General features: G+C 40.5%; 2 protein-coding genes, 1 long non-coding RNA gene and 4 other non-coding genes across 7 annotated transcripts; all 7 read right to left on the reverse strand.

Moving 5' to 3' along the window:
• Positions 1–754: 754 nt before the first annotated feature.
• LOC141756617 (uncharacterized) lies at positions 755–14,280 on the reverse strand. The gene is made up of 7 exons (XM_074616477.1): positions 14,261–14,280; positions 11,608–11,707; positions 8,952–9,133; positions 1,481–1,608; positions 1,231–1,332; positions 1,108–1,139; positions 755–967 (listed from the first exon to the last, which is right to left on the reverse strand). The coding sequence occupies exons 1-7, from the start codon at positions 14,278–14,280 to the stop codon at positions 755–757; spliced, it is 777 nt and encodes a 258-aa protein (XP_074472578.1).
• On the reverse strand, positions 7,496–8,678 carry LOC141756318 (uncharacterized). The gene is made up of 3 exons (XR_012591446.1): positions 8,577–8,678; positions 8,454–8,485; positions 7,496–8,313 (listed from the first exon to the last, which is right to left on the reverse strand). It is a non-coding gene; the product is annotated as an uncharacterized LOC141756318 (long non-coding RNA).
• A 510-nt stretch (positions 14,281–14,790) lies between the features above and the next one.
• Positions 14,791–20,774, reverse strand: rps7 (ribosomal protein S7). Its single transcript, XM_074616532.1, has 7 exons — positions 20,705–20,774; positions 20,112–20,197; positions 19,504–19,575; positions 18,479–18,622; positions 17,246–17,310; positions 16,058–16,208; positions 14,791–14,900 (listed from the first exon to the last, which is right to left on the reverse strand). The coding sequence occupies exons 2-7, from the start codon at positions 20,184–20,186 to the stop codon at positions 14,823–14,825; spliced, it is 585 nt and encodes a 194-aa protein (XP_074472633.1). The 5' UTR covers positions 20,187–20,197; positions 20,705–20,774; the 3' UTR covers positions 14,791–14,822.
• Positions 15,314–15,534, reverse strand: LOC141756709 (small nucleolar RNA SNORA73 family). Its single transcript, XR_012591515.1, has one exon. It is a non-coding gene; the product is annotated as a small nucleolar RNA SNORA73 family (small nucleolar RNA).
• LOC141756710 (small nucleolar RNA SNORA73 family) lies at positions 16,392–16,612 on the reverse strand. The gene has a single exon (XR_012591516.1). It is a non-coding gene; the product is annotated as a small nucleolar RNA SNORA73 family (small nucleolar RNA).
• LOC141756711 (small nucleolar RNA SNORA73 family) lies at positions 17,687–17,907 on the reverse strand. The gene has a single exon (XR_012591517.1). It is a non-coding gene; the product is annotated as a small nucleolar RNA SNORA73 family (small nucleolar RNA).
• On the reverse strand, positions 19,131–19,351 carry LOC141756712 (small nucleolar RNA SNORA73 family). Its single transcript, XR_012591518.1, has one exon. It is a non-coding gene; the product is annotated as a small nucleolar RNA SNORA73 family (small nucleolar RNA).
• Positions 20,775–20,860: the final 86 nt, after the last annotated feature.

The raw sequence follows: 20,860 nt of genomic DNA on the forward strand, positions 1-20,860 counted from the left end.
GAAGATGAAATCTGCAATGTGGCATCCGTTTTATCAGGTTCATATATAATTTCTATAATTGGATTTTAAGTTGCGTATTAAAAATGTCTAAAGTTAAACATTTACATAGCTTAAACTGATTGTGTCACTTCTCAGCTCACCACATCCCTTACCAATATTAATGTCACTTTTAAAATTTTTACAAAGTTTAAAAAAATAATTTGATCAACACTCACCCCCTGATGCTGTAAAGCTGTGGGCACACTACCAACGTCAGGAGCGCGTGGCGGCTGCGTCGCGTGGCGGCTGCGTGATGCAGGAGTCTGGTGTTCACACTAGACCCGTGTTGGCTGCGTGTCGGCTGTTTCAGCTGCTGCTGTCAGCCCTTTCTTTCTGCATAGAGTTTGCCTTTTAATGGCCATTTAACTTCATGATAAATATAATTTATATTTATTTTAGACAGAGAAAGGTTCAGAAACGTGTGGTAATTAGTAAATAATAGTAATAATCCACAATTAAAACTCCGTACTATATTCATTTATGGAACTCTCCAAGTCACGGCTTGTTCCACATCACTGTCCGGCACATATTTCAGAATATAAGCCTCGTGTTAACAAATGAAGGAATTCTGTGCAAAGAAAAACCCGCTTTAGGGCTTTTATTTTGAAATGAATGTGTTAACTATACTGTAATAGCTACGATCATGTTCATAACAGCGAGGAAGTGGCCAATCACCGGGGAGCTACTGTATACAGTCAAACGCCCAGGACTGATGTCAGACGATCAACACATTTATATATGAGACAAAAATAAACAGTAAAAGAAAGTGTTTAGCAGCAGCAGCAGCAGCAGCAGCAGCAGCAGCAGCAGCAGCAGGAGCAGCATCAGCAGCATCAGCAGGAGCAGCAGCAGCATCAGCAGCAGCAGCAGCAGCAGCAGGACTTCCACGTGCTTCCACATTTTCATACTGGACACCATCGTTCTCTACCTGTGAAACACAACACATGAGATTCTGAAACATGTTTTTGGTGAAACGAACCAGAGAGACTGCAGCCTCTGTGGTCACAGAAGGAACAACAGACTCAGATTAAAAAGGTACAGATTATTATGATTATTATTTTTACTCACTTCGTTGTCATTATCAAGTGTTTTTTTGTTCCCTGGAAAAGAAATAACAAATGTAAAAATAGCATTAACATTCTGTGACGTATATAAACCAGTTTTACCAAATTAAGATCTGAATGTCCTCACATGTGTGTCTGATGAGAAGAGCGGTGATGACGATCATTAGGATCAGTCCTGCAATACGCAGAGCCAACATGACGTAGCTCAGAGGAGACCAACCTGTGGGATCTGTTGAACACACGTCTGTTAATAAATTAATAAATACAGTATTAATCCTCCCACCTTTGAGGAACCAAGAGGAGAAGCTTTGTATCTGGTGGGCTGCATATAATCTCACCTGGATTAGATGGTTCTCTCTGATTATATGTTATCCCACCTGTGAAGTCAGGTGTGTAGTCAGCCTGTATCTCTACATTGTTCTGTTCATTAACCAGCTGCCAGGTGTATTTCCTGTTGTGGCCACTCTGACGCTTCACAGTCAGACTAGAGACACATTTCCTCTGTCTGATGGAACTGTACTTGACACCATCACCATGCAGCACAGTTCCTGTCTCATCCAACCAGCGGATGCTGTTCAGTCGACAAGGACGGAGGTCGCTGTGTGTCAACAGAGAGCACTCTAATGTGACTTCATCGTCCCTGTTTGGATCAGCGTCTGGTGGAGATGGAGAGACTGAGAGAAAACAAGAGATAACTGTTAACTCAGCATAAACATTTCTTTTATTTTAAGTTAGTAACTTTACTACAGTACAAGACTCTGTATTGAAGTTTCTATCTATCTTCTGTCATCATTGTTTTACTGAGTTAAAACATGAACCAAAAGGAAACAAGACCTTTCAGCGGTGTAAGAAAATATTGATACACGAGAATCACGATATTATGTTTTGTGATACTGTATTGATTTTTAATTAACCTCTTAAAAATCTGACGGTCCACCGGCAGCCCGGCTGCTATTCTGTCTTTCAGAGGTTGTAGCGGTTTTAAACTTAAACTGAAGGTCCTGGCCTCAGTTGAAACTAGAATCCATTGGTACCAACCATGTCAAACCTGCATGTCGGGAAGGAGGCTAAATAGTGCTTCCAAAGTGTATGTGTAGGTATCGCGATTCTTTTTTTTTTTTCTACGATTTCTAAATAGATGGAATGGATCTATTTGCTTCATCTGAGTCTATGTGGAGGTAGAAGGAAGTTACTGCTTTTATTGTGGTAGTCTGAGTAACGTGACGTCATATCCTTTCCGTATCCGTCAACCAAAACAAACCTCAGAGAGTCTAAAACGTTGGAGGGTCGTCGTGGAAACGACCTGCACCCTTCCATGTTAAATCCAGCGTGGTAAACACTACACATCCAGTAAAGGATGGAAACACTTTGGGTTTCACACATTGACAGGAAAAGCAGAGCTACACAGAGCAGAGCTAAAGCTGCATGCTAACTCTGTCACGGACAGGAAATGCTATTGTATGGAGGTAACGTTATGGTATGGCGGTAACGTTATGGTATGGAGGTAACGTTATGGTATGGTGGTAACGTTATGGTATGGAGGTAACGTTATGGTATGGAGGTAACGTTATGGTATGGTGGTAACGTTATGGTATGGAGGTAACGTTATGGTATGGAGGTAACGTTATGGTATGGAGGTAACGTTATGGTATGGAGGTAACGTTATGGTATGGAGGTAACGTTATGGTATGGAGGTAACGTTATGGTATGGAGGTAACGTTATGGTATGGTGGTAACGTTATGGTATGGTGGTAACGTTATGGTATGGAGGTAACGTTATGGTATGGAGGTAACGTTATGGTATGGCGGTAACGTTATGGTGTGGAGGTAACGTTATGGTATGGAGGTAACGTTATGGTGTGGAGGTAACGTTATGGTATGGAGGCAACGTTATGGTATGGCGGTAACGTTATGGTATGGAGGTAACGTTATGGTATGGTGGTAACGTTATGGTATGGAGGTAACGTTATGGTATGGAGGTAACGTTATGGTATGGAGGTAACGTTATGATATGGTGGTAACGTTATGGTATGGAGGTAACGTTATGGTATGGAGGTAACGTTATGGTATGGAAGTAACGTTATGGTATGGTGGTAACGTTATGGTATGGTGGTAACGTTATGGTATGGTGGTAACGTTATGGTATGGTGGTAACGTTATGGTATGGAGGTAACGTTATGGTATGGCGGTAACGTTATGGTATGGTGGTAACGTTATGGTATGGTGGTAACGTTATGGTATGGAGGTAACGTTATGGTATGGAGGTAACGTTATGGTATGGTGGTAACGTTATGGTATGGAGGTAACGTTATGGTATGGTGGTAACGTTATGGTATGGCGGTAACGTTATGGTATGGAGGTAACGTTATGGTATGGTGGTAACGTTATGGTATGGAGGTAACGTTATGGTATGGTGGTAACGTTATGGTATGGCGGTAACGTTATGGTATGGAGGTAACGTTATGGTATGGTGGTAATGTTATGGTATGGTGGTAACGTGGCGGTCGAGCCGGCCGTCGCTCTCGTCTCCGTGGTCAAATGGGCCGATGCTACGACTGTAGAGCACCCAGATACTGACATTTGTGTTCTCTGCATTGAAACGGCCCCGATGGAGCTGACCATGGATGGATAAAGAGAACGGAGCTGACGGGAGAGCTAGAGACCACCTTGGAGAAGTTAGAGGAAGTAGACACGTGGGACTACGTCAGCTTTTCAAAATAAGGTGTTAACAAAGGGAACTGAAGATACTAAATACATCTATGGAAATCAGATTGATGGATTATATTCACCAGAAGTATAAAACATTATAAATTAAAAATAAAATCCCACTAATCTGTGAGGGAAATGTCTTTATTCTTTGATTTCTGGGTTGCTGGATAATAAATGTAATCAATAATTCCTGCCAATGATCCTGATATATTTGACTTCAGGACATCTCTGACTACAGACATGCTGAAAATCAAACATTCTACTGGATTCATTTAGAGATTTTACAAAGTTAAAGTCTCGAGAAGTGGATGATTCAACTTGTTCCCTCCAAGGTCTAGTTTTAAACAAGTTAACAACAATCACAATAAATCTGAATATCAAATCACAATACTTAAAAATCACAATACATATTGAATCAGCACCCAGGTATGGTGATGTTATTGAATCAGGGGATAGGTGTATCGTCCCAGCGCTAGTGTCCCCATGATGCCTGGATGAATGATGGCTGTTGTTAACTCCTTATGTAGAGTGTAGGAGGGATCGGTTTGGGAAAAGGCCACAGTGTTAATTACCCTCAGAATTGGGGCTGGGACGGTACACCTATCTCTTGATTCGATGCCATCACAATACTCTGGTGCCGATTCGATATGTATTACGATTTTTAAATATTGTGATTCTGCAAGACTTGCATTTCGATATTACGATTTATTTCTACTTTCTCGTTTCGGCTCGCTGAGGTTTGTTTTGGTTGACGGATACGGAACAGATACTCACATAACGTTACTCAAGACTACCACAATAAAAGCGGTAACTTCCTTCTACCACCACATAGACTCAGATGAAGCAGATATATTGATTCAGGCATTAAAACATCTATTTAGAAATCGTTGAAAAAAATCGCGACACATAGATGAATCAATTATTTTTCCCACCCCTACTCAAAAGGTGCCAAAAGTAGAATTCCCTTTTGATGATCTAAATGACTTTTCATGGAAATGAGACTCACCTGTCAGAACACTTAGATATACATACTGATCAACCCTGCCCCCCTGCCGACAGGTGTAGAGACCAGCATCCTCAGCAGTGATGATGTTAATGACCAAAGAGCAGTTAGTGTCCACGCTCAGTCTGTCAGCTCAAGCTGAGCTCTCTCTAACATTTCCATTCTGAACCTCAATGAGAGTCAGAGATAGATCTCTGTCGTAAAGCCATGAAACGATGGAGCATGTTGGATCAGAGGGTGATGCAGTGGCACAGGGCAGAATGGCATCTTCTCCAGGTCTGTTATAGAGATAGATATCTCCTCCACTGATGCCTGCTGGAAAGAAAAGAACACATGTTCTGTAAGAAATGACAAATTACACATAAAAATCATCTGCATGGAGACAGTCATTTTCATTTAGGTCTCAGTTAAATAGTGAATTCTGGGCTCTTTGGGAGATTAATACAGCTAAAAGCAGCACAGACGTTAAGAATAGATAAAGGTTCAGACTCAGATCAAATAAAATCTGCACATCTGATGTTACTGTCTTTGTTTTGTGTGCACCTGTATTATAGCAGCATCAATTCATAACGTAAATACTTTAATATTATATCACATTAGCAGAGAGCGAACAGACTGATCATTACTTTTGTCAACCTTTCTGTCCTTGACGTTTGCATATGCTGAAGTCTATATATATATATATATATATATATATATATACACTGTATACTAACATTTATCTAATAGTAAAGAAAAAGTATTAATTATGTTAATGATTAAGGAATAAGAAAACAGAGGCTTACCTTCAAACTGAAGCACAAAAATAAGGATTAATTCCAGGAGACATTTCGTGTCCATTCTCTGTCAGCAGACGGACGTTGTGTGAGCTTTTTCTTCTCTGCTAACAGATCTGTATGTGATGGTGCTGATTCCTCTTTGTGGTTGACTTACTGACTTGAGAAACAGCTTCACCCTCTCAGCCTGTTGCAAGTTCCAGAGAGTTACAGTTACATCACTTCTAAGTGAACTGCAGTTTTGTCACTTTAATTATAAAGAAATGCCATTTTAAGAGCATTTGACTTCCTGGTTTTGATAAACGTCTTGATCAGAATGACTCAAATAGAACGGATACAGTGGTTTAAATGATTGAATGTACATTTAAAGTAAATGACTCAACAAAGGTTTCCTCAAAAATATACACTTTGCGGTTTATATTACTTATTTTCCATGTAGGATGTACAATATTCTCAGGTGAAAATCTAATATCTCCAAATGTCAAGACGTTGTGAACTCAAAAAGCCTCCAGTAGGCCGGTCCAACCCCCGGCCTAATATATCAAAACACACAAACTCCATGATTAATTAACAGTTTTTCTACTGAATCAAACCTAACGTTTAGTTCTACGTTGCCCCACAGTAACATAGAAATGTTGTCATTTCAGTGATGTAATCAAAAGAGGAAGTTCCATGTCTGGTCAGAAACCAAACACAGAATAACAACATGCTTTTTTGAGTGCACAAGTGTGTTCACACTGAGATGTGTGGTAAAATGCAGTATGCACTCAAAGTACCCGGATGTTGTAGTCAAAACGTTGAGTGAGGAACGCTGGACATTTCTCACCCTCAACGGTCGCCCTCTTTGCTCCGTAGTGTACCGGGAGGTCTTTCTTCAGTTTACTTCTATACACAGTTCATAACGGCCCCGTTAACGTTGTTCTGTACCGCTGATAGCGGTGGCAGCCGACAGTCTCTGCGTTGTGTTTGACTGTAGACCGACGGCTGACGGTTAACGTAACACTCCAACGAACCGCAGACGGCTCCGATGTCTATTCAAGATGGATTTATTTGCTTACAAGCACTCCGGGACACCTGTTCACCTGTTGACCTGTTGACCTGTTGACCTGTTGACCTGTTCACCTGTTCACCTGTTCACCTGTTCACCCGTTCACCCGTTCACCTGTTCACCTGGGAGATATAAACCCGGTCTGACTTGCTCCCCCAGTGATGAGCTTTTATAGCTCCATGGTTACCTTGGATACTGTAGTATTACATATTATATATAAAAGAATCACATTAAAATATGAAAATAACACAAATATGTACACCTAACGACTATCAATTTATTAAAGCTGAAATGTTGTATCTAATGTGACATGTAAGAGGCATGTTACAGCAGCAGAAAGGGAGGAGTCACCAAACTATTTCAAACTGGTGTAAATGGAGGGCGAGGAAGCTGCAGCGGTTGCATTGAAACAGCAAATACTGAATTAAACAAATGTAAGTTATGAATATGTTTTCTTTCACCAGGTACCACTATACATTCAGGTGTGCCTCGTAATCTCTGGGAAACTCTCTCTGTGGTTGTAAAGTCCTCTCCTGCCATCTAGTGGATCTTCTTTGTGTTGTTTTAACAGCTTGTTCTCCAGTTGACCAACAGCATCAACTGGTGAAATAAGATATTGTTATTATATATTATGGTATATAAATTGAGATATTATGTTGTGTTGCAACATAATACAAATGTGAACAGCATATAGGAGTTTACTTTACTCACTTCTTGACAAAAGACTGAAATAAGGTCACACAGGCTTTTTATGTGTTGTTAAACTGTAGAAAGTCTTGGCAGTATTTACAGAATGAACACGTGTGTCAATCTTCACTTCTTTGATGAACAATAGAACAAACTACATGAGCCTCAGTTGTCCTTACAGAGTATAAAAGTTTATTACAACAGAAGATCTTTGTAGCCTACAGCAGGTACACATGGACACAGTCATACCAAAACACTCAGCTCTATACAGTATGTCCCACGTGTTATTACACAGAAGTGAATAAAATATGTCCTCTGAGTATTGTGAAAAGATTCAGCGATTCAGGAATATTGGTGAGTACCTCTGCTGATGGGTTAACTATACTGTAATCTGTAATAGCTACACAATCATGTTCATAACAGCGAGGAAGTGGCCAATCACCGGGGAGCTACTGTATACAGTCAAACGCCCAGGACTGATGTCAGACGATCAACACATTTATATATGAGACAAAAATAAACAGTAAAAGAAAGTGTTTAGTTCAACAGAAAGCATTTGACTTCTTTGAGCCAAATAAAAAGCAAATATAGCAGCAGACCAGCTTCCCATTCAAGTTGCATCCACCTGATGAATTCACGCTCTTTTAGCTCTGCTTTTGGTCTCCACCACCTATTGAGGGAAATAACGTAGAGCTGTTTGCTGCTGCTGGGTTGATGAGAGCGCAGAGGCTGAAGTATACAGTACATGTGCCATCAAATCAAAACTATTAGCTAAATGAGGATAAAATGATCTGCAGAACTGCAATAAGTTCAAAATATAAAGCAATCGTTTTAACTCAAAGCTTTGATCACAAGTGAGAAATGATGATATTTGACTTTCTGATGAGCTGCAGTTGTTGATCAGTGCAGTTGAGCAGTAGTAGCAGCAGCAGCAGCAGGACTTCCACGTGCTTCCACATTTTCGTACTGGACACCATCGTTCTCTACCTGTGAAACACAACACATGAGATTCTGAAACATGTTTTTGGTGAAACGAACCAGAGAGACTGCAGCCTCTGTGGTCACAGAAGGAACAACAGACTCAGATTAAAAAGGTACAGATTATTATGATTATTATTTTTACTCACTTTGTTGTCATTATCAAGTGTTTTTTTGTTCCCTGGAAAAGAAATAACAAATGTAAAAATAGCATTAACATTCTGTGACGTATATAAACCAGTTTTACCAAATTATGATCTGAATGTCCTCACATGTGTGTCTGATGAGAAGAGCGGTGATGACGATCATTAGGATCAGTCCTGCAATACGCAGAGCCAACATGACGTAGCTCAGAGGAAACCAACCTGTGGGATCTGTTGAACACACGTCTGTTAATAAATTAATAAATACAGTATTAATCCTCCCACCTTTGAGGAACCAAGAGGAGAAGCTTTGTATCTGGTGGGCTGTATATTATCTCACCTGGATTGTATGTTATCCCACCTGTGAAGTCAGGTGTGTAGTCAGCCTGTATCTCTACATTGTTCTGTTCATTAACCAGCTGGCAGGTGTATTTCCTGTTGTGGCCACTCTGACGCTTCACAGTCAGACTAGAGACACATTTCCTCTGTCTGAGGGAACTGTACTTGACACCATCACCATGCAGCACAGCTCCTGTCTCATCCAACCAGCGGATGCTGTTCAGTCGACAAGGACGGAGGTCGCTGTGTGTCAACAGAGAGCACTCTAATGTGACTTCATCGTCCCTGTTTGGATCAGCGTCTGGTGGAGATGGAGAGACTGAGAGAAAACAAGAGATAACTGTTAACTCAGCATAAACATTTCTTTTATTTTAAGTTAGTAACTTTACTACAGTACAAGACTCTGTATTGAAGTTTCTATCTATCTTCTGTCATCATTGTTTTACTGAGTTAAAACATGAACCAAAAGGAAACAAGACCTTTCAGCGGTGTAAGAAAATATTGATACACGAGAATCACGATATTATGTTTTGTGATACTGTATCGATTTTTAATTAACCTCTTAAAAATCTGACGGTCCACCGGCAGCCCGGCTGCTATTCTGTCTTTCAGAGGTTGTAGCGGTTTTAAACTTAAACTGAAGGTCCTGGCCTCAGTTGAAACTAGAATCCATTGGTACCAACCATGTCAAACCTGCATGTCGGGAAGGAGGCTAAATAGTGCTTCCAAAGTGTATGTGTAGGTATGGCCATTTTTTATTTTTTTTACGATTTCTAAACAGATGTTTTAACACCAGAATCAATATATCTGCTTCATCTGAGTCTATATGGAGGTAAAAGAAAGTTACCGCTTTTACTGTTGTAGTCTGAGTAACGTGACGTCATATCCGTTCCGTATCCGTCAACCAAAACAAACCTCAGAGAGTCTAAAACGTTGGAGGGTCGTCGTGGAAACGACCTGCACCCTTCCATGTTAAATCCAGCGTGGTAAACACTACACATCCAGTAAAGGATGGAAACACTTTGGGTTTCACACATTGACAGGAAAAGCAGAGCTACACAGAGCAGAGCTAAAGCTGCATGCTAACTCTGTCACGGACAGGAAACGTTATGGTATGGAGGTAACGTTATGGTATGGAGGAAACGTTATGGTATGGAGGTAACGTTATGGTATGGTGGTAACGTTATGGTATGGAGGTAACGTTATGGTATGGAGGTAACGTTATGGTATGGAGGTAACGTTATGGTATGGAGGTAACGTTATGGTATGGAGGTAACGTTATGGTATGGTGGTAACGTTATGGTATGGTGGTAACGTTATGGTATGGAGGTAACGTTATGGTATGGAGGTAACGTTATGGTATGGAGGTAACGTTATGGTATGGAGGTAACGTTATGGTATGGTGGTAACGTTATGGTATGGTGGTAACGTTATGGTATGGAGGTAACGTTATGGTATGGAGGTAACGTTATGGTATGGAGGTAACGTTATGGTATGGTGGTAACGTTATGGTATGGAGGTAACGTTATGGTATGGAGGAAACGTTATGGTATGGTGGTAACGTTATGGTATGGCGGTAACGTGGCGGTTGAGCCGGCCGTCGCTCTCGTCTCCGTGGTCAAATGGGCCGATGCTACGACTGTAGAGCACCCAGATACTGACATTTCTGTTCTCTGCATTGAAACGGCCCCGATGGAGCTGACCATGGATGGATAAAGAGAACGGAGCTGACGGGAGAGCTAGAGACCACCTTGGAGAAGTTAGAGGAAGTAGACACGTGGGACTACGTCAGCTTTTCAAAATAAGGTGTTAACAAAGGGAACTGAAGATACTAAATACATCTATGGAAATCAGATTGATGGATTATATTCACCAGAAGTATAAAACATTATAAATTAAAAATAAAATCCCACTAATCTGTGAGGGAAATGTCTTTATTCTTTGATTTCTGGGTTGCTGGATAATAAATGTAATCAATAATTCCTGCCAATGATCCTGATATATTTGACTTCAGGACATCTCTGACTACAGACATGCTGAAAATCAAACATTCTACTGGATTCATTTAGAGATTTTACAAAGTTAAAGTCTCGAGAAGTGGATGATTCAACTTGTTCCCTCCAAGGTCTAGTGTTAAACAAGTTAACAACAATCACAATAAATCTGAATATCAAATCACAATACTTAAAAATCACAGTACATATTGAATCAGCACCCAGGTATGGTGATGTTATTGAATCAGGGGATAGGTGTATCGTCCCAGCGCTAGTGTCCCCATGATGCCTGGATGAATGATGGCTGTTGTTAACTCCTTATGTAGAGTGTAGGAGGGATCGGTTTGGGAAAAGGCCACAGTGTTAATTACCCTCAGAATTGGGGCTGGGACGGTACACCTATCTCTTGATTCGATGCCATCACAATACTCTGGTGCCGATTCGATATGTATTACGATTTTTAAATATTGTGATTCTACAAGAATTGCATTTCAATATTACGATTTATTTCTACTTTCTCGTTTCGGCTCGCTGAGGTTTGTTTTGGTTGACGGATACGGAACGGATACTCACATAACGTTACTCAAGACTACCACAATAAAAGCGGTAACTTCCTTCTACCTCCACATAGACTCAGATGAAGCAGATATATTGATTCAGGCATTAAAACATCTATTTAGAAATCGTTGAAAAAAATTGCGACACATAGATGAATCAATTATTTTTCCCACCCCTACTCAAAAGGTGCCAAAAGTAGAATTCCCTTTTGATGATCTAAATGACTTTTCATGGAAATGAGACTCACCTGTCAGAACACTTAGATATACATACTGATCAACCCTGCCCCCCTGCCGACAGGTGTAGAGACCAACATCCTCAGCAGTGATGATGTTAATGACCAAAGAGCAGTTAGTGTCCACGCTCAGTCTGTCAGCTCAAGCTGAGCTCTCTCTCACATTTCCATTCTGAACCTCAGTGAGAGTCTGAGATCCATTTCTGTTGTAAAGCCACAAAACGATGGAGCATGTTTGGTCAGAGGGTGATGCAGTGGGACAGGGCATAATGGCATCTTCTCCAGGTCTGTTATAGAGAAAGATATCTCCTCCACTGATGCCTGTTGGCAGAAAAGAACACATGTTCTGTAAGAAATGACAAATTACACATAAAAATCATCTGCATGGAGACAGTCATTTTCATTTATGTCTCAGTTAATTAGTGAATTCTGGGCTCTTTGGGAGATTAATACAGCTAAAAGCAGCACAGACGTTAAGAATAGATAAAGGTTCAGACTCAGATCAAATAAAATCTGCACATCTGATGTTACTGTCTTTGTTTTGTGTGCACCTGTATTATAGCAGCATCAATTCATAACGTAAATACTTTAATATTATATCACATTAGCAGAGAGCGAACAGACTGATCATTACTTTTGTCAACCTTTCTGTCCTTGACGTTTGCATATGCTGAAGTATATATATATATATATAAATATATATATATACACTGTATACTAACATTTATCTAATAGTAAAGAAAAAGTATTAATTATGTTAATGATTAAGGAATAAGAAATCAGAGGCTTACCTTCAAACTGAAGCACAAAAATAAGGATTAATTCCAGGAGACATTTCGTGTCCATTCTCTGTCAGCAGACGGACGTTGTGTGAGCTTTTTCTTCTCTGCTAACAGATCTGTATGTGATGGTGCTGATTCCTCTTTGTGGTTGACTTACTGACTTGAGAAACAGCTTCACCCTCTCAGCCTGTCGCTATCACTTCTATGTGAACTGCAGTTGTGTCACTTTAATTATAAAGAAATTCCATTTTAAGAGCATTTTACTTCCTTGTTTTGATAAACGTCATGAGCAGAATGACTCAAATAGAACGGATTCAGTGGTTTAAATGATTGAATGTACATTTAAAGTAAATGACTCAACAAAGGTTTCCTCACAAATATACACTTTGTGGTTTATATAACTTATTTTCCATGTAGGATGTACAATATTCTCAGGTGAAAATCTAATATCTCTCCAAATGTCAAATGTCAATGTCAAAACGTTGAGTGAGGAACGCTGGACATTTCTCACCCTCAACGGTCGCCCTCTTTACTCCGTAGCGTACCGGAAGGTCTTTCTTCAGTTTACTTCTATACACAGTTCATAACGGCCCCGTTAACGTTGTTCTGTACCGCTGATAGCGGTGGCAGCCGACAGTCTCTGCGTTGTGTTTGACTGTAGACCGACGGCTGACGGTTAACGTAACACTCCAACGAACCGCAGACGGCTCCGATGTCTATTCAAGATGGATTTATTTGCTTACAAGCACTCCGGGACACCTGTTCACCCGTTCACCTGTTCACCCGTTCACCTGTTCACCCGTTCACCCGTTCACCTGGGAGATACAATCCCGTTCTCTTAAGCCATTGGCACACTACCCGCATCAGGAGCGCGTGGCGGCTGCGTCGCGTGGTGGCTGCATGATGCAGGAGTCTGGTGTTCACACTAGACGCGTGCCGGCTGCGTGTCGGCTGCGTTCCTGCTGCTGCTGACAGCCCTTTCTTTCTGCATAGAGTTTGCCTTTTAATGGCCATTTAACTTCATGATAAATATAATTTATATTTATTTTAGACAGAAAGGTTCAGAAACGTGTGGTAATTAGTAAATAATAGCAATAATCCACAATTAAAACTCCGTACTATATTCATTTATGATGCTTTCCAAGTCACTGCTTGTTCCACATCACTGTCCGGCACATATTTCAGAATAAAAGCCTCGTGTTAACAAATGAAGGAATTCTGTGCAAAGAAAACCCGCTTTAGGGCTTTTATTTTGAAATGAAAGCAGGAAGTGTTGATTTAAACCCCAAACTTGATCAATTCATGGAGCTCTCAAAGTGACTGCGTGTTCCACAGCACTGACTGCTCATATTTCAGAATAAAAGCCTTGTGTTAACAAATGAAGGGATTCTGTCTATAGAAGAAACGCCTGAAGGCTTTTATTTTTAAATGAAAGCAGGAAGTGTTGATTTAAAAACAAGTTCACTGAACTTTACTTTTTTTCATCTCCGTAACATATTCTACACATAAACCTGTAAACTGTAGTAAAGTCTTGCTGGTATGATGTTAATATACAGTCACTAGATCACCTTCACTGTCTGTGACATATTCTACAGATGTCTAGACATGGAAACTGTATCATGTAGCTGATATGTTAATTTACTGTCACTAGATCACCTTCACCGTCTGTTGCTGCTGAGACAAGCAGCCGAGACGCGAGAGGCTCGCGTCTAAAATAGGCGAGCCTTCTATTCTATAAAATAGACGCGTCTCACGCGGGCAGTGTGCCCACTCTGACCTGTTAACATGGACGCCGAAATAAAAAACAACACGCCACGCAGCCGCCACGCGCTCGACGCTTTTTCTTCTCAGCTAACAGATCTGTATGTGATGGTGCCGATTCCTCTTTGTGGTTGACTTACTGACTTGAGAAACAGCTTCACCATCTCAGCCTGTTGCAAGTTCCAGAGTTACAGTTACATCACTTCTATGTGAACTGCAGTTTTGTCACTTTAATTATAAAGAAATGCCATTTTAAGAGCATTTGACTTCCTTGTTTTGATAAACGTCTTGAGCAGAATGAGTCAAATAGAACAGAAACAGTGGTTTAAATGATTGAAGGTACATTTAAATACCTGCGTCATTACACACCAGAAAACTGTTACATGAAATTGAGGTTTGTCTAGTCGTGGGAAAAGTCTCAAATCAGTCCTGAGGGTGGCGTCAGAGGAAAGACGACTAACTTTGGTCAAGATGAAAAGCAGAGGCTGTTCTGCAGAGGAATAAAACTTATTGAAATGTGACCAGATATTTTAAATAAAACGTGTTAACTGATTTAGCACCCTCAAAAATAAACCTTTGACCACACAAACCAGTTAATGTCTGTGCAGTAAAATCATCTTTCATCATAAGATTCTCTCTTCAAGAAGTAAAAAGACAAACCAACAACAATAATAGACAGTAAACAAATTTATTTTGTCATCTGCATTTACAGCTGGAATTCGGGGAATTCGAACACGACGTCTTTGCCTGTGAGTTTCTTGTAGACACCAGAGAAAGTCTCCACCTGAAAGACACCGACAGAAACACGTCAACTTCAGTTATATTCAGTTTATAGTCTGAATGGGTCAAAATGATCCAACAGAACAATAACATACTGAATACTTTCAGTTTCATGATTTAAGAGGTAGGAATTATAACTATTTTTTATTTCCTTGTCATGATGGAAATGCTCCAGAAATAAAGGCTGAAGTTTAGGATTTGAATTACAGATTATTCTACTGATGATTCCAGATTTATAAAATAAAACAAAGCAGCAAACATTCTCTCATAAATGACAATTCATTAATAGATTTCTTGTTTGGACAGTCAAACAACTTCAGACCATAAACAACAGTTATCTACACTTCTTTAGTATCAGCTCTCAGATTTAAACAGTTTTAAGTTCACAGACGGCGAGGTGAACATTTCTGAGGAAGAGTTTGTGCACTGCATGGTTTAGCCCCCCAGTAACGGCCCCAAGGGACTCTGGGAAGATGTAGGAATATGCAGGACGCCCGTCCTCACCGACCAGAAGCCGGGGACAGAGCTTTGTCTCCGACGTTGTGGAACGGGAATGTACGTCTCAGCTGGAAAGCTACGCTCCCATAACGCCACCAGGACAGAGCCAGGAGAGCAACCTCGCTGGATGACCACGTCGGATAACAAACTGTACCAGCCAATGACTGCACAGGTGTGGGGAATACTCGCTTCTGATTGGGCGGTGACAGCTTTAAAAACCAGCTCTATTGTGGTTCAGGATATGATCACTCCTGGTTCCAATACTATCAATAAGTTTAATTGATACTTTATTATTGGACATCACCACCAAACCGTAATGATCATGTTTGGAGCTGCAACAATTATGCTATTTGTCTACTTTTAATTAATCATGTTATTTTTCAAGCAAAACATTACAAGTATATGATGATTCCAGGTTGTCAAATGTGAAAATCAGCTGCTTTTCTTGGTTTAACATTATAGTAAATTCAATATTTGTGGGTTTAAGTATGTTGTTTAGACAAAAATTTGGCATTTCCCCCAATTTTCTGATGTTTTATAGACCAAATGATTAAATCAAGACAATAATCAGCAGATAAACTGATGGAGACAATAATCGTTGCAGGTCTAATCATGTGATGTGAACATCCAGACATCTACTCCACCTGTTTCTAATCATCTTACTTTGTGTTCCACGTTGTTCTGCTGCGCCTTGTCCAGGTGGACCTTGATGAGCCGACTGCAGTCCTGTTTCACTCTGATCCTCTTTCCAACGATCTCGCTGGGGAACACAAGGTCCTCCAAGATGGCGTCGTGGACCGCGGTCAGAGTACGGCTGACGGACGAATCAAGGAAAGGAAATCACATTAACACCAAACCCCACAAAAATGAGTAAATTAACCAATAATATTCTGATTAATTGAGTCATTTATCAAGTCAAACATTCACTATTAGCTGTTGTTCTGTTTTATATCGTAAATTAAATATCTTTGTCATGACAAATCTTGAATAAAACAGGGTTTGTGCACTGCATGGTTTAGCCCCCCAGTAACGGCCCCAAGGGACTCTGGGAAGATGTAGGAATATGCAGGACGCCCGTCCTCACCGACCAGAAGCCGGGGACAGAGCTTTGTCTCCGACGTTGTGGAACGGGAATGTACGTCTCAGCTGGAAAGCTACGCTCCCATAACGCCACCAGGACAGAGCCAGGAGAGCAACCTCGCTGGATGACCACGTCGGATAACAGGGTTCATACTTTACATGATAAATCACCATTATCTGATTAATGGTGTCTATTGATTAACTATCAGTTTCAGCACTAGCAACTTCAAAATGTTCAAACTGTTCTGGTTGAATTAGATTTACCCGTCAATTAAGTGATTATATTCAGAGCAGAAAGTTGATTAGTCAAATCGACAAAAATCACAAATCTGCCTCCAAAGACTTTAATTAAATGACTTGTTTCAGCTCATCAGTCCAACACATCAACGATGTTCAGTTTACCATCACAGACGACATTTGAGAAGATAATATGTTACCAGCTCATATTTTGTCATAAAAATGTCTTAAATCATCAGGTTAGTCATTTTTGTAATTAACTAATTTCTCATAAAGCAGTTTCAGTTTTGCACATTGATCAGCTTCAACGGCTTAATGACACAACTAGAGGTGTATATCATCATATCACGTAACCATAGTGTTCATATCAGTCAGGAGCGGTTCCTGAAATGTGCATCACTGAAGTGTAATATAACAGTAGGACCAAAAAGGGAATATAAAATCTAAATTAACAATATTATCCTGACCAACATCTCATACAGACTCATGATTATTCCCATGTTCTAATAACAATAAATCTCAGTTTCTACTCACCTCCTGGGACGCTTCTGCTTATTCTTTGTGCGACTTTTTCTGGTGGGTTTGGGCAGAATTCTCCTCTGAAAATCAACATCATCGTCTCATTAACCTCCGATCAGGATTCACACACATTTAAACAGGTTTAAAATCAAATCATTCTAGAACAAAAATAGTTCATTAACTAAATTAAATCAGGGTCAGACTGATATTCTGGGTCAATACTGGATATAATATTTACTCGACAGCTTCAATGTCGAAAAGCTGATTCTTTCTGCATTAAACAATTTTAATAGAAAATATCAGCAGCTTCAGACTTTCATCATAAACATTAATAACATTCATGAGACACAAGAGTGATGATTTTCTATTAAATAAATGGTCAAATTTCAGACAATTATGAACAATAAATCATCAATATCGGACTTTAAACGCCCATATCAGTCAAACCCTGACAAGTAATGTGCACTGCATGGTTTAGCCCCCCAGTAACGGCCCCAAGGGACTCTGGGAAGATGTAGGAATATGCAGGACGCCCGTCCTCACCGACCAGAAGCCGGGGACAGAGCTTTGTCTCCGACGTTGTGGAACGGGAATGTACGTCTCAGCTGGAAAGCTACGCTCCCATAACGCCACCAGGACAGAGCCAGGAGAGCAACCTCGCTGGATGACCACGTCGGATTACAACTTTAAAGACATAAAAGACTCATTTCACATCATCCATACTCATCCTTCAGGTTGCAGGTTGTGGCAGAGGTCGGGTTTTATTTGTACCAGATAACTTCATCCTGCAAGTTGTTATTCAAAGTCAAATAAAACTAAATGAACTGCTGCATGTGGTGAAAATCCACAAATCACTAAATTCTAGACTCAGTTTGGTGATGATGCATTTCAGTTACTGCCAAACAATTTTTATGCATGAAAACTAAGTCAAATTTCTCAGATTGGTCGGCTTTAAGAGATGGTTCCAATTTCCTAAAATAAGCTGGTGCTAGTCAAGTAGTGAAGCTGTAGTAAAGACTGAAGAGCTCCAGTATGGACACAGCCCTCACTCCAGTTATAAAAGGAGCAATGGTCTCTGCATCCCTTCAGCAGATCCTCAGGAAGGTCACCAGCCTCCAGTTAGTCCATAAAACACAGGTTGACTATTTAAGACCTCCACCACAACCCTGCAGCATCCATCCATGGGTGTAAAGCCAAGACACACTTCATCATCATCATCATCATCTTCATCATCATCATCATCCTCACCTGTGCAATGAAGACCACGTGCTTTCCGCTGAACTTTTTCTCCAGCTCCCTCACCAGACGAACCTGAATCTTCTGGAAGGACTTCAGCTGAGGAACGGGAACGAAGATGATGATGGCTTTCCTGCTGCCACCAACCTCGATTTCCTAGAGACAAAAACACACTTATGATGACCGGATAAAACGCTGAATAACATCCCCTATTTATTATTAGAAACACAAAGCGAATGCCAGTTAATATTTGTCTGCTTAAGTTATCATTGAAAAGTCCTAAATGTAAAGTTAGCTAGTAAACAAGTTAAGTTGATATCAAATAATGTGCACTGCATGGTTTAGCAAATATTCAAATAATTATAATCATTTGAATTCTGTGTTTTTATGCAAATAACCACCAGAGACGACAATAGCAAAGTACAGTACAGTATTGTGTACAGTACCCTCCCATCCCCGAAATACAGGGCTCCTGGAAGCTACGTTGTAATTTGAACTCTTAAATTAATTAATAAAAGTTCATTTCAGACCCTGTGTCTAATAAAATGTTATTTACAACATGTTTTCTGTTTCATGATGTTAGTAAAAATATAAAAACATGTGCATGCATCATGATAAATCTTGTATGAAACAGAATTTGTGCAAAAATGTATACATGTATGAAGTCTGTGCACTGCATGGTTTAGCCCCCCAGTAACGGCCCCAAGGGACTCTGGGAAGATGTAGGAATATGCAGGACGCCCGTCCTCACCGACCAGAAGCCGGGGACAGAGCTTTGTCTCCGACGTTGTGGAACGGGAATGTACGTCTCAGCTGGAAAGCTACGCTCCCATAACGCCACCAGGACAGAGCCAGGAGAGCAACCTCGCTGGATGACCACGTCGGATTACAACATTTCATTTAATGAGGTTTCTGATAGAGTGCGACTAGCAGCAAAAACAGCACTACAGTGGTTGAGATTAATAGCTCTTTAAGAACTTTAACAGTTATTATAATGTAGAAGGAGGAGATGCGGATGAGTGGAAATGTCCTCCTACCTTTGCTGCAGTGATGTTCAGCTCTCTCAGCTGAGCCTTCAGGTCGGAGTTCATCTCCAGCTCGAGCAGAGCCTGCAGGAAGACAAGTCAAACCAGCATGAAATAACTTTATTTATGCAACACTCCCTGACACATTTACAAGCAATAGCCTGAAGATTTAGTCTAAAGTGGTTTCTATTTAGTTCATTTTCCTGTTTAAATGCAACCAAGCAGAACCTGATTTCTACTTTAAAACAATGACAGTCAGTGGATTTTATTTGTTAATGTTGCTAATGTTTTTATCTAGAAGTCAAAATCATTTTCAAATCAGTTTCCCCCCAGCAATCAACTTCCAACCCCATCTACTGACACTTGTATACTAGACGTAGAAGCAGAAATACTAGTTCTGTGGGGTTTAGTATCTCTGGGTGACATTAAAACTCTTTTCCCTGCAAGTAAAAGTCAATGTGATTCAGACTTTTACAGCTTTGCATCACAAAATATCTGGATGTACCATGAACAATGATCCTTTTAGCATGAGTATCTCCACACTACATGCAGCTTGACAAACTTAGAGCACAGTAAACTCATGCTTAATGTTGAACTGAAGTGAAAGCTGGTGTTCTTACCTGGGAGATCCCAGACTCAAACTCGTCCGGCTTTTCGCCATTCGGCTTCACTATTTTGGCGCTGGTACTGAACATGGCCTTTGTCTCTGCGAACAGAAATACACATGTGGAGTTATAACCTGGTATTCATCTCTATCCTGACAGACCTGAATCCTGGAGGAGCTCCTTCAAACCAGCATGGATCTAAGCTACGTTATGTTAGCGAACAGTTAGCTGGCTAACATAACGTCATTTACCTCAGTGGTAACTGAGCCGAGGAGCTTTAAATGGCAAAGACAAGTAGCTAGTCTCATTCCACATGAAACTACAGATATACACAGCCTTATATAGTAATGTAAAGCCTATAATATATGATATAGAACACATGCTCGGCCTGCTGATGACGTCACTCTACATACTACAACACCATTCAGCGGAGCTTCTCTACTACGCTTCATTTAGTCCTATTAAACAGCCATCCACCACCACAAACCACATAATCTAACGTATCAGAGCCTTAACAAGCTTTACGGTGCGTTCACACGAAGATTAAACGACATTAAAGCACATTTTAAGGTAGAAAAGTCCGTCCTGTGAAAAGTAGCACGACTAACCTCTGTCAACGACGGCCAAGGAAGAGGCCGGAACATCGCGAGAGTTGTATTCATCCAATCAGCGCGCCCCGTTTTAGTACCGCGAGAGTTGTCTGAATCCAGGATTGGAGGGATAAGAACATCGCGAGAGTTGTATTCATCCAATCAGCGCGCCCC

Source organism: Sebastes fasciatus, chromosome 18 (genome assembly GCF_043250625.1).
Source record: "Sebastes fasciatus isolate fSebFas1 chromosome 18, fSebFas1.pri, whole genome shotgun sequence".
Taxonomy (NCBI): domain Eukaryota; kingdom Metazoa; phylum Chordata; class Actinopteri; order Perciformes; family Sebastidae; genus Sebastes; species Sebastes fasciatus.

Bases quoted from the DNA above. Each gene is read 5' to 3' on its own strand.
- LOC141756617 (XM_074616477.1), bottom strand. From the start codon at position 14,280: ATGGTGAAGCTGTTTCTCAA. The intron at 9,134-11,607 runs GTATATCTAAGT...GTTTATGCTGAG, and splicing joins GGGGCAGGGTTGATCAGTAT to TTAACAGTTATCTCTTGTTT. The intron at 1,609-8,951 runs GTACAGTTCCCT...CAGTTCCATCAG, and splicing joins CTGCATGGTGATGGTGTCAA to ACAGAGGAAATGTGTCTCTA.
- rps7 (XM_074616532.1), bottom strand. From the start codon at position 20,186: ATGTTCAGTACCAGCGCCAAAATAGTGAAGCCGAATGGCGAAAAGCCG. The intron at 18,623-19,503 runs GTAGGAGGACAT...TTTTGTCTCTAG, and splicing joins TGAACATCACTGCAGCAAAG to GAAATCGAGGTTGGTGGCAG. The intron at 16,209-17,245 runs GTGAGTAGAAAC...TTCGTCCGTCAG, and splicing joins AAGCAGAAGCGTCCCAGGAG to CCGTACTCTGACCGCGGTCC.